A 12,327-nucleotide genomic window follows, 5' to 3' on the forward strand; every position below is an offset into this window, starting at 1 on the left:
CAGTTATGCTAAAAATGCTAACTATGCTAACAATGCTAACTATGCTAACCATGCTAACTAGCTAACTTGCTAGTGACGACTTTTATTTTGAAACATTTGTTGCTAGGGTATCCATGGTGGCCACTATCAGGAAACAAGAAGTTACTGCAGTATAATCATGTTGGTTGCTATGGAAACAGTCATAAACACTTAATTTTAATGGTTGCTATGTTGGTTGCTAGGTACATGGAGGTTTCATATAGTTGACTGGAGGCATAGTGGATGATAACTGACAGTTGGAATGGTTGAACAGTTCAATAGTTGAGTAGTTTCAATGGTTAAATGATTTAATAGTGTATTATTGCAGTGAGGACCTTTATTTTGAAACAGTTGTGGACAGAGGAAGTAGTGAAACAGGATCTGTAGTCTTAATGAGATTGTATGCTTAAAGCCTGAGACAGAAGGTGCCTCTCATAGCGTTTACGCGTCCTCTCTCGCTCCTCACTGATCTACATAAAGAATGATGGAGCGGCAACAATGGGATAGTCTAGCCCTTCTTCTATCTTTCTTTATGTAGATCATTGAGGATCGAGGAGCGAGGGAGGACATATAAACGCTGCTTGAGAGGGACCCACAGTAAATACTTTAAAAGTTGTATGTAGATAGTCTAATTAATGTTGATAGACAGAATGTTTAATGGATGTTGATAGGCAGATTGTTTAATAGATATTGATTGACAGTTTAATGGGTGGATGAGTGAATGGTCTGAAGAAGATGAATGGATAGAAGGTTGGATGGAATGTGCCTTATATTCTTGTTAAGAGAGACACTGATACAGCTCTCTGAGAGTAGTTGACACAGGTGTAATCAATTTAACTGGCTAGTCTTAAGAGAGCCAGAGTACTCTTAAAGCCTGAGACAGAGTAAATAATTTAAAAGTTGAATGTAGATAGTCTAATTAATGTTGATAGACAGAGAGTTTAATGGATGTTGATAGACAGATTGTTTAATAGATGTTGATAGACAGTTTAATGGGTGGATGAGTGAATGGTCTGAAGAAGATGAATGGATAGAATGTTAGATGGAATGTGCCTTATATTCTTGTAGAATGGAGAGACACAGCTCTCTACTGAGAGTAGTGGATACAGATACAGGTGTAATCAATTTAACTGGCTAGTCTTAAGAGAGCCAGCCTGAGTAGATTGTTTAAAAGTTCAATGTAGAGCGTCTAATTGATGTTGTTGATAGGCAGACTGTTTAGAATGGGTGGATGAGTGAATGGTTTGAAGAAGATGAATGGATATAAAGTTGGATGGAATTAGGAGGACTTATTTTGATACTGTTGTGCGCAGAGGATACAGGGGAACAGAATATGTAGTCTTCAGAGAGGAGCCTGAGAGAAACTGACAGTTGGTGCCCAGGTGGCTGACCAGCTGGGGTAACATTCTAATTGCTGCCGTGATGTCATAATGAGCCATGTTAAGTCTATGGGGGAAATTGTAATAGTTTTTAACTAATAGTTTAAAAAGTATAAAAGTTACAAAGTTGAAAAATACAAAGCCCACATCGCGTAAGTAAGACCTACGCGTCAAAATTTGAATGGAGTTTCTACGTTAAGCGGTTGAAGCTGAATTGCGTGCGTTAGAAGAAGAACTAGAAATGCAATTCCAAGGAATTACCAGTGCATGAAAATGCAAAAATAGATAGATAATGTTGATATGGTTACTAAGGTGTAGCTAGGGTAAACATGGTGGTTGCATAGTTTACAGAGAGTTGATGGTGTGAAGGTAGACAGTTTAAAGATGAAACGTTCCAGTTCTAACTTAACTAATGATTTCTATTCATGTTAAAATGTTGATTAGGTAACTTAGCTAATGATTTCTAGCAGTTGTGCTAAAAATGCTAATTATGTTAGCAATGCTAACTTTACTAACAATGCTAACCAGGTTGATTAGCTAACTTAACCGATGATTTCTAGCAGTAATGCTAAAAATGCTAACTATGCTAACAATGCTAGATTTGCTAACAATGCTAACCAGGTTGATTAGCTAACTTAGTTGATGATTTTTTGCAGTTATGCTAAAAATGCTAACTATGCTAACAATGCTAACTATGCTAACTAGCTAACTTGCTAGTGAGGACTTTTATTTTGAAACATTTGTTGCTAGGGTATCCATGGTGGCCACTATCAGGAAACAAGAAGTTATTGCAGTATAATCATGTTGGTTGCTATGGAAACGGTCATAAACACTTAATTTTAATGGTTGCTATGTTGGTTGCTAGGTACATGGAGGTTTCATGTAGTTGACTGGAGGCATAGTTGATGATAACTGACAGTTGGAATGGTTGAACAGTTAAATAGTTGAGTAGTTTCAATGGTCAAATGATTTAATAGTGTATTATTGCAGTGAGGACTTTTATTTTGAAACAGTTGTGGACAGAGGAAACAGTTAACAGGATCTGTAGTCTTAATGAGATTGTATGCTTAAAGCCTGAGACAGAAGGTGCCTCTCATATAGCGTTTACGCGTCCTCTCTCGCTCCTCACTGATCTACATAAAGAATGATGGAGCGGCAACAATGGGATGGTCTAGCCCTTCTTCTATCTTTCTTTATGTAGATCATTGAGGATCGAGGAGCGAGGGAGGACATATAAACGCTGCTTGAGAGGGACCCACAGTAAATACTTTAAAAGTTGTATGTAGATAGTCTAATTAATGTTGATAGACAGAATGTTTAGTGGATGTTGATAGGCAGATTGTTTAATAGATATTGATTGACAGTTTAATGGGTGGATGAGTGAATGGTCTGAAGAAGATGAATGGATAGAAGGTTGGATGGAATGTGCCTTATATTCTTGTTAAGAGAGACACTGATACAGCTCTCTGAGAGTAGTTGACACAGGTGTAATCAATTTAACTGGCTAGTCTTAAGAGAGCCAGAGTGTACTCTTAAAGCCTGAGACAGAGTAAATAATTAAAAAGTTGAATGTAGATAGTCTAATTAATGTTGATAGACAGAGAGTTTAATGGATGTTGATAGACAGATTGTTTAATAGATGTTGATAGACAGTTTAATGGGTGGATGAGTGAATGGTCTGAAGAAGATGAATGGATAGAATGTTGAATGGAATGTGCCTTATATTCTTGTAGAATGGAGAGACACAGCTCTCTACTGAGAGTAGTGGATACAGATACAGGTGTAATCAATTTAACTGGCTAGTCTTAAGAGAGCCAGCCTGAGACAGAGTAGATTGTTTAAAAGTTGAATGTAGAACGTCTAATTGATGTTGATAGGCAGACTGTTTAGAATGGGTGGATGAGTGAATGGTCTGAAGAAGATGAATGGATAGAATGTTGAATGGAATGTGCCTTATATTCTTGTAGAATGGAGAGACACAGCTCTCTACTGAGTGTAGTGGATACAGATACAGGTGTAATCAATTTAACTGGCTAGTCTTAAGAGAGCCAGCCTGAGACAGAGTAGATTGTTTAAAAGTTGAATGTAGAACGTCTAATTGATGTTGATAGGCAGACTGTTTAGAATGGGTGGATGAGTGAATGGTTTGAAGAAGATGAATGGATATAAAGTTGGATGGAATTAGGAGGACTTATTTTGATACTGTTGTGCACAGAGGATACAGGGGAACAGAATATGTAGTCTTCAGAGAGATTGCCTGAGAGAAACTGACAGTTGGTGCCCAGGTGGCTGACCAGCTGGAGTAAGATTCTAATTGCTGCCGTGATGTCATAATGAGCAATGTTAAGTCTATGGGGGAAATTGTAATAGTTTTTAACTAATAGTTTAAAAAGTATAAAAGTTACAAAGTTGAAAAATACTTTGCCCACATCGCGTAAGTAACACCTACGCGACAAAATTCAAATGGAGTTTCTACGTTAAGCGGTTGAAGCTGAATTGCGTGCGTTAGAAGAAGAATAATAAGAAGATGAAGTTTAAGAATAGGAAGAACAGTACAGTGCATTTTCATGCACTGTAATAAGAAGCCTAGGAAGAACAGTACAGTGCATTTTCATGCACTGTAATAATAAGAAGACTTGGAATAACAGTACAGTGCATTTTCATGCACTGTAATAATAAGAAGAATAGGAAGAACAGTACAGTGCATTTTCATGCACTGTAATAAAATGAAGACCGAGGAAGAGCAGTACAGTGCATTTTCATGCACTGTAATAAACAGCATAACAGTAGAGTGCATTTTCATGCACTCTAATAAACAGCATAACAGTAGAGTGCATTTTCATGCACTCTAAAAAGAAGTTGAAGAAGACTAGGAAGAACAGTACAGTGCATTTTCATGCACTGTAATAATAAGAAGTAGTAGAAGAAGCCTAGGAAGAACAGTACAGTGCATTTTCATGCACTGTAATTACAAAGTCCCGAACCTTCGGGATTCCCGATGTGCGGCAAAGAAAGGAGCGTTCTCAACCCCGTACCATCTGTAGGTTAGTAAAATAATGCTTCACACCAATTGAAAAAAATGATTATTTATTAGTGTTGGATTGTTTCTCATCATATTGGAATTTTGAATGTTAGAACAGTAGTTTTTGTTATCAAATAATTGTTCCTGGGTAACCCTGGTCTCTAATGAGTCTCCTCTCCCTCATTCTTTGTCACTATGAACTGTCACTCATCTGCCTACCTATCAGTCGCCACTGATGTTGACTGATCACTTTGTGATTTGTGTCTATACAGCTTTTCTCTAAATGTTAATGGCTTCATACAAACACAGATAGCTGAGGAAGGAAGAAATCAAGAGGTTTCTTTTGGCACACAGGTGAGCCATACATCTTATAGAAGTGCAAATATATACAACAACATATGTTTCATGTTAGTAATATATTAATAATGTAAATGTCTTATGCCCTGTGCTTATGCCTTTTCTAGACAGAAGAAAGTTATTTTTCACGTACAATATCAATCAAAAATTGTCATGGGTAAGAATAAGGTCCAAAAAATTGTCACTGGTAATTTTGTAAAAGTAGTAAGCTAGTCACAAAACGCTTAACAGAACCCAGAGTCTGAATCCAGAATCTGAACCCCATGGGGAAATCATTAAGATGACTGGAGCAAGAGAAAACATCTAAAAACCTGAAGCAGACTTCAATTCAGTAGTCATACAGCAATGTAGAGAACACCTGATGGGCTGACACATGTGGATATAAAACTAATGGCAGACCAGAAAACAGATAAAAAATATAGCTGCAAGCAGCAATGAGGGGGCCAAGCAGTCCAGTAGGCCAGAGTTGATATGGCAACTGGATGCTATAACATCAGACATGCAAGCACTCATAGCAAGTTTCATGTCAAACAACTCAAGATTGGCTGAGCTATAAGGTCACATCCTGTGATTTTGATTGGTGACGGGCAAACGATTTTGTCAATGGCGCCAGAAAAAAAGGCCCAATGAAAACAAAAACAATACATTATTATACAAACCATAACCCATAAGAAGCGCTTAACAGACAAGTGGATATTGAACAGATATGCCTTAAGACCCCTCTTGCAGTGTTGTGCACGTTCACACTTTTCAATGACTAGTTCAAAGTTCAGTTCACACACATGCAAAGTGAACTGTTAACGTTCATAGTTCATCATTTTTAATTTTGAACTAGTTCAAAGTTCAGTTCATTTTGAGGAAAATCTGTTTCTGACGGTAGCGGACATTCAGACATGAAGCATACCTATATGCGGAATGTAGGCTATACAGCCACCTGTTGTTCACATTTAATTTAGAATGTCCGTAAATTGGCCTTTGTTTCGCTGGGCAGATACTGACGCCTAATAAATGCGGCTGCGCTGTCAGCTGTGCATGCCTGACAGCGGAAGAGTGTAATTTTTACACCGGGTGTAAAAGTATGGAGGAATGGAGGAGGCTATAGCCTTGCTGCATTACCTGCAGCGATGGAACTGTTCCACGATTGCTTTCACATAGCAGCTGTGGTGGCAAGATCATGGCAACATGACTTGGTCGGCAGCAGGAAAAGTTTCGGTAGTACATACACGGACATATGCATTCGGACAGCACAAAAAAAAAAACCTGCCAGTAAAAAGTCTGTGAACATTGCGGAAACACACATCTTTCTGAAAGCAGCTAATGAGAAATCTGTCCGTAAATCTTCACTTTCACTTGCCATTTCTACACTGCTGCTTGCGTTGCTCTGGCGGTCGTTGCTATGCTGTTGTGCGTACAATCCATCATGCGTAACGTGATCATGGGTAATGTAGTGCAAAGCTGAAGTTTAGGAGTGGAGCCTGTGTGACAACGACATGCTGTTTCTAAAATGCGAATTCACGGTCAAATTCATTATTTACAAATGTGTTGCGTTCAGTTCAACATTCACAGAAAAATGAACGAGTTCAATGAACGAGCCCTCTTGAAAGATCCAAAACATTAATTGCTGAAGTGGAGAGTACTGACCTAGCGTTTACAGCTGGTCGACCCAATAGACGCACATCAGAAGACCGTAGTAGGCGGTTGGGAATATATATCTTGATCATTTAACCCTATGAGCCCGACGGATGCAAAGTGCGTCAAAAAACACACCCATTCTTCTCTGTTACATTGCTCCGCGACTATTAGTCACAGCGAGATGACTTATATTGCACGAAAGAGCAGAACCGGGGCTTTCCAATGAGACTAGACACTTGTCTGTACGATCAAATATGAAGATCATAAAGTTCAAGAAAATCATGAAGTTAAATCAAAGTATATCATATTTTCAGTCTATATTGCTCTGCGTCCACTGATACCAAAGACTTTGATCATTTTTTGTTATAAAACAAATAATGTCATATGCGTAGCTGTCATATAGCTTTGGCTACCATTACTCTCGTTTGATTTACTCGTGGAACCGTGTTCAGAAAGATGTGGAACGCATGTCAGATGAAAGAGGATAGCTAGAGCTATCCACAGATACCAAATACAACCTTCTAGGCCATAAAACAGAAGAAGTGACAGCAAAATAATAACTTCATTTAGCTCCACTTACCCCATTTTTTTGTGTGGCATAAAAGCCTATGTTCATAATCCAATGTTATCATGTGTTTCTCTATGGCAAGTCACGTTCATAATAAGGTTTTGAGATCCTAGCAAACTCCTGTATGGTATCTATCCAATCCAAGACTCATATTGCATCCATCCATTTGTTCATTGCAATGCAGTAAAAACATATTAAAGAGAATCATCATCTGTGCACGTCATGTGTGCTACCATGCAAACAAGTCAGGTCAGATCAGCTAGTGTCGCCAATATGGAGTGCAAAAAGTGTCAAAAAGTCATTTCTCATCACTAAATAAAAATTGGCATTTATTTCTGGAAGGCACACACCATATATTTCTGTAAATTGCTCATCCCCAAAGTATACCTCCAACATGGTTCTTATATTGCCATTTTCAGGGCAGTCAGGCCTACACAACCATGCAAGTCATGTCGAGCTGTCAGCTTGCTGTAGTGAGATATACGTCAAAATGTAAGAATTTGTGGTAGCACTTTATAATAACCGTCGCTTATAAATGGTAAATTAATACTTTATTTAGTATAAATGTATACATAATATAACTGTTTAGAAATCACATAATGATAGTTAGTTAATTATTGTTAACTGTTATTAGGCTGCCTATAATAAGTAAATTGATAGTTTATTTAGTATAAATTAAGTTACTTACAAGCATATTTATTAACAGTTAACGTGCAGCTTGTAAGTGTTAACAAGCAGGCCGTTAATGGTGACAAAGACATTTCGGTAACACTTTACATTACAGATCGGTAATAAGTGGGTAATGCTATGGTAATATGTATGCAATTTCATGGTAATAATATTTTGAAACCACATATTACAAATAATTAATGTGTAATTTCTAGACAATTACTGTTCAATTACCATACAACAACAATGCAAATAACTTGGATTTAAGGGTAAAATAAAATGGTGATATCTGCTGTAAATGTGTACTTACCGAAGGAATAAATATTTAGGATTTACTTATTGTGACATAATATGTGACCTGTTATCTGTTGTTATGATGAAATAAATGAGGTAATTTCACAATAACTATATGGTATCAGGGCTGTAAAATGCTGTTTTGTCTTTTTGAAAGATTTTCTGTACGGTGGGGAGTTGTTGAAATCCTTTCGAAAAGACAAAACAGTATTTTACAGCCCTGATACCATATAGTTATTGTGAAATTATCTTACTTATTTCATCATAATAACAGATAACAGGTCACATTTTACCATCAAACTAACTACTACAAAAACTTTGACGACTGTGTTATTGTGCCATAACACTTAGAAGTTACTATGTAATTTAGTCCTTCATAGCACCATCATGTTGGTATAATTACAGAAATATTATGTGACAATAAGTAAATCCTAAATATTTATTGCTTCGGTATGTACATATTTACAGCAGTTATTACCATTTTATTTTACCCAAGTTATTTGCATTGTTGTTGAATGGTAATTGCACAGTATTTGTCCAGAAATTACACATTAATTATTTGTAATATGTGGTTTAAAAATATTATTACCATGAAATTGCATATATATTACCATAACATTACCCACTTATTACTGATCTGTAATGTAAAGTGTTACCGACATTTCTTAGCTATTCTGCAGCCCCCCAATCTAAAGTGAGAACCATGTAACTAACAGTTGGTCTAACATTCTATCTTTAGATAACTAGATTGATTAAGCTGTGAGAAATGCACCTTCAAAATTGCTGCATCGAACCTGGGCCGCCTGCACCGCACTGTATGCTGTAGCCAACTGAGCTACGTCTGTATTTCAGCAGAATTTGAAATTGTTTTACTTGTTTCTATGTGTCTCTGGTTATACATAGCACGGGCACCCTATGATCAACAGCCGGTCGCTACAATACCAATTACCCTTTTTACAAACATGTTTCTGATGGTGTTGCAGTTCAGTGAATGCATAAAATTGTCAGTTTGTCCACAGTCTACGTGTAAAGCAAAAATCATAGAGCGCTACGCTCCGCTCTAGAATCTTTGGTGTACAGTAAGAACATCAGCGGAACATAGAAGGAAGTACAACAACTTCAAAAGTTAAAGGAAGGTAAATGTAGCTCAGTTGGCTACAGCATACAGTGCCGTGCAGGCGGCCTGGGTTCGATTCCCACTAGCTGCAGCAATTTTGAAGGTGCATTTCTCACAGCTTAATCGATCTAGTTATCTAAAGATAGAATGTTAGACCAACTGTTAGTTACATGGTTCTCACTTTAGATTGGGCGGCTGCAGAATTTACTACAAGTAGCTAAGAAATGGCTTGTTAACTGTTAGTTACATTGTTCTCACTTTAGATTGGGGGGCTGCAGAATAGCTAAGAAATGTCTTTGTCACCATTAACAGCCTGCTTGTTAACACTTACAAGCTGCACGTTAACTGTTAATAAATATGCTTGTAAGTAACTTAATTTATACCAGAGACGGTTGAAAAAGCGAGACGATTCACAGGAGGCTTCTTCCTGTTCCCCTATGACGTAGGGTTCGAACAGTTTTTTGCCCCTGCCCTAATTTATGCAGTTCGATATTGAAAATGTTAATGCATTTTCTGTAAATCACATATGTTTTTCACATTCTGACACCGTTTTGGTATTTTTTGAAATAAGCAATTAAGGAGAAAAACGACTTTGTTTGTCACTTGTTTTGGCTGTTTCTGTAATCCACAGGCATGCGATCAGATGCAGGTTCGCCCTTGCATGGCGGCCCATTCTAATTTCTGTACCCCAGCACCCATAACGTTCAGTCTAATTTCTCCGTCATACTTCATCCGATTTTGTTTATCAGAACTGCCTCATAAACACCACACCATAAACTTTATGTCTAGATATAATCGGTTAAGGAATGTATGGCGCGAATTTCTTTAACTACGTGAAAGAAAAATAAAGAGTTGAAGTAGGCTAACGTTTGCTTCAGCTGAAAGAGAAAGGGGGAACATCTTGGAGGAGAGCCTGCTGGATCAACTAAGGTAAAAATAAGTCTTTTCACGTTATTACTACTTGCTATCCGTATTAGCCTACACCAACATCGTTTGTAAAAGTTCTTTTTGCCTGTAATTACATCGTTTGTGTATGGCCATAACAAACACATCTGATCATGAAAGCTGGTATTTTAGCACACCGTAATCTTTAGTAAAGTAGTTAATTTCAGTAATTTTTGGTGGATTAATATATGTCAACCAAGATTAGAGACATACTAGGACTGGCACTTAATTCACTCCCGTGCTTCCTGAGTGGCTCCTAACTTTATGTCAAGTACAAGTAAAAGGTATTTTATTGTCAAGTAAAGCTGTTATTCCGTTAGAAGATGTAGCACAATATAGCCTGTTGGTTTGCAGCTAAGTTGCTTAGCTTGGCTGACAACAACATTACCTGAAGACTCAGTCTTGATCACCGATGGTGTAGCCTAACTTAATGAATTTATTTATTGACTGCTGTTTTCGTGAATGCATGATTCGTGATACGTGATAAATGTGTTTAAGTATTGTTTAGCTTTGAGGCAGTCAGATTGCCTTCTTGGATGACACAGTAGGAGGGTGCTCACTGCTGGGTGGGAATTCAGCTATTTGTCTGGAGGTGGTATATAGGGTCCGTGTATGCTTCGTTCATTTGATATTCAATTAAGAATCAAAAATCAAAAAATATAAAAATGACTTGTTATTTCATTATGTGTTTATGAATGTGATACGAAGAAGCAATTAACGCTTTGTTTTTCAGACTTTCGATTTCGTGGTCAGATCAAAAGTAGAACATCTGAAAAAATGACTTAGAGACAAAATTGATTTTGATATTTATTTTTTTCCGATTGCTGTGACCCCGGAAATTATTTATTGACTTCCAATTGCCAGCTGCTGCTTCTGTCAGACCAGTCCGAATATAACTTTACCATACACAATTTAACCTAAGACTATGGTTAGCCTATAGGCTATGGCTATTTAAACGTCCTCTCAGCTGACAATCTAGGTTTTTCTAATTTTAATTGTTTGCTCTGCTTGTGAATGAAGTTGTGGTCCACATTTTGCTAAAATAGGTAGCCTTTCACATGTCTTTCGTCCGAGTGGTTGTAGTGTAGTGATGGCACAGATGAAAACTCCTGCAGCTGTTGTGAGCAACGCGAGCATGCGCAAAGAAACCAGTGGGGAAAAGCAGACAAACAAACATAACACCGGGGCAATGCTACTACAGCGGACTTAAACTGCCACCTCGTGGCGATAAGTTGTAATACAATTCAATGTGCGTGAATTAAGTGGCCACTTCTAGAGAATTCCAATGTGCAATAGAACCACACTCACTGTAGTTGGTTATCTTTTTATTCTTTATTGTAGCACCATGCCTAAAAAACAAACGTGTTCCTGCGTCAAGCCGTCCTCAGTGTGTCAACCCACTGTAGCCTACTCCCATGCAATAACATGGCCTGATAGCCTAGGCTACCACAGACTAATCATAGGCTACTTCTATAATCATGGAGCAACGATTTGGGCGAATGCAATGTTCAAGAAAACAGGCACGAGAAGGGGGATGATTTTCTGACGATTCAACAATGAAACTGAGTTGCGCAAAGTCGCGCAGTTTCTGGTTTGCCAGACAATATTTTCTGTCGCTAAAATTGCCAAAAGTCGCTAAAGCTAGCAACAAATAAGTCACTAAATTGGCAACACTGAGCTCTGAAAGACCAAGAAAGTGACTTCGAATTTACTTCCAGGTCATAACAATCGGAAAAAAATAAATATTAAAATCAGTTAGCCCTGAGTCCGTTTTTTAAATGTTCTACTTTTGATCTGACCACGAAATCAAAAGTCTGAAAAACAAAGCGTTATTTTCTTCTTCGTATCACATTCATAAACAAATAATGAAATAACAAGTCTTTTTTTTTTTTTGATTTTTGATTCTTAATTGAATATCAAATGAACGAAGCATACACGGACCATATAGGCTACCCATTTATCTTACGCCCTATTCGCACGGGATTAGTATTACCTGTGGACCTCTGGTGATTTGTGATAATTGCGGAGGATGCCTGAGATCTTAGTCCCCTGCGAATGTGCCATGTCTGTAATTTGTAAAGTAAAAATTCCGCCGCAAATTACGTACTGTATTTCGCCAAACACAGACGTCCGGTGATAATACTAATCCCGTGCGAATCTGCATCTCAGTGATTGCCATTGCAATTGCATATCTTTTCTACTTTCTGCGTTGTTTTCAAACGTTAGGATACGACATATCCGGGTGTCAGTGAAAATAAAGTAATTTACAGACTTTATTCTTACTTACTTATCCCGTGCGAATGCGCTGCAAGTAACACAGAGGTGG

At 37.7% G+C, this 12,327-nt stretch overlaps 1 protein-coding gene across 1 annotated transcript in view; it reads left to right on the plus strand.

Moving 5' to 3' along the window:
• The window catches only part of LOC134102296 (cation channel sperm-associated auxiliary subunit gamma-like), a 445,552-nt gene that overhangs the window by 19,291 nt on the left and 413,934 nt on the right, over nt 1–12,327 (plus strand). The window contains exon 2 of the mRNA XM_062556364.1: nt 4,692–4,773. Coding sequence (XP_062412348.1) covers nt 4,692–4,773 — 82 coding nt within the window. The remainder of the gene's footprint in view (nt 1–4,691; nt 4,774–12,327) is intronic.

Source organism: Sardina pilchardus, chromosome 15, assembly GCF_963854185.1.
Source record: "Sardina pilchardus chromosome 15, fSarPil1.1, whole genome shotgun sequence".
Classification (NCBI taxonomy): domain Eukaryota; kingdom Metazoa; phylum Chordata; class Actinopteri; order Clupeiformes; family Clupeidae; genus Sardina; species Sardina pilchardus.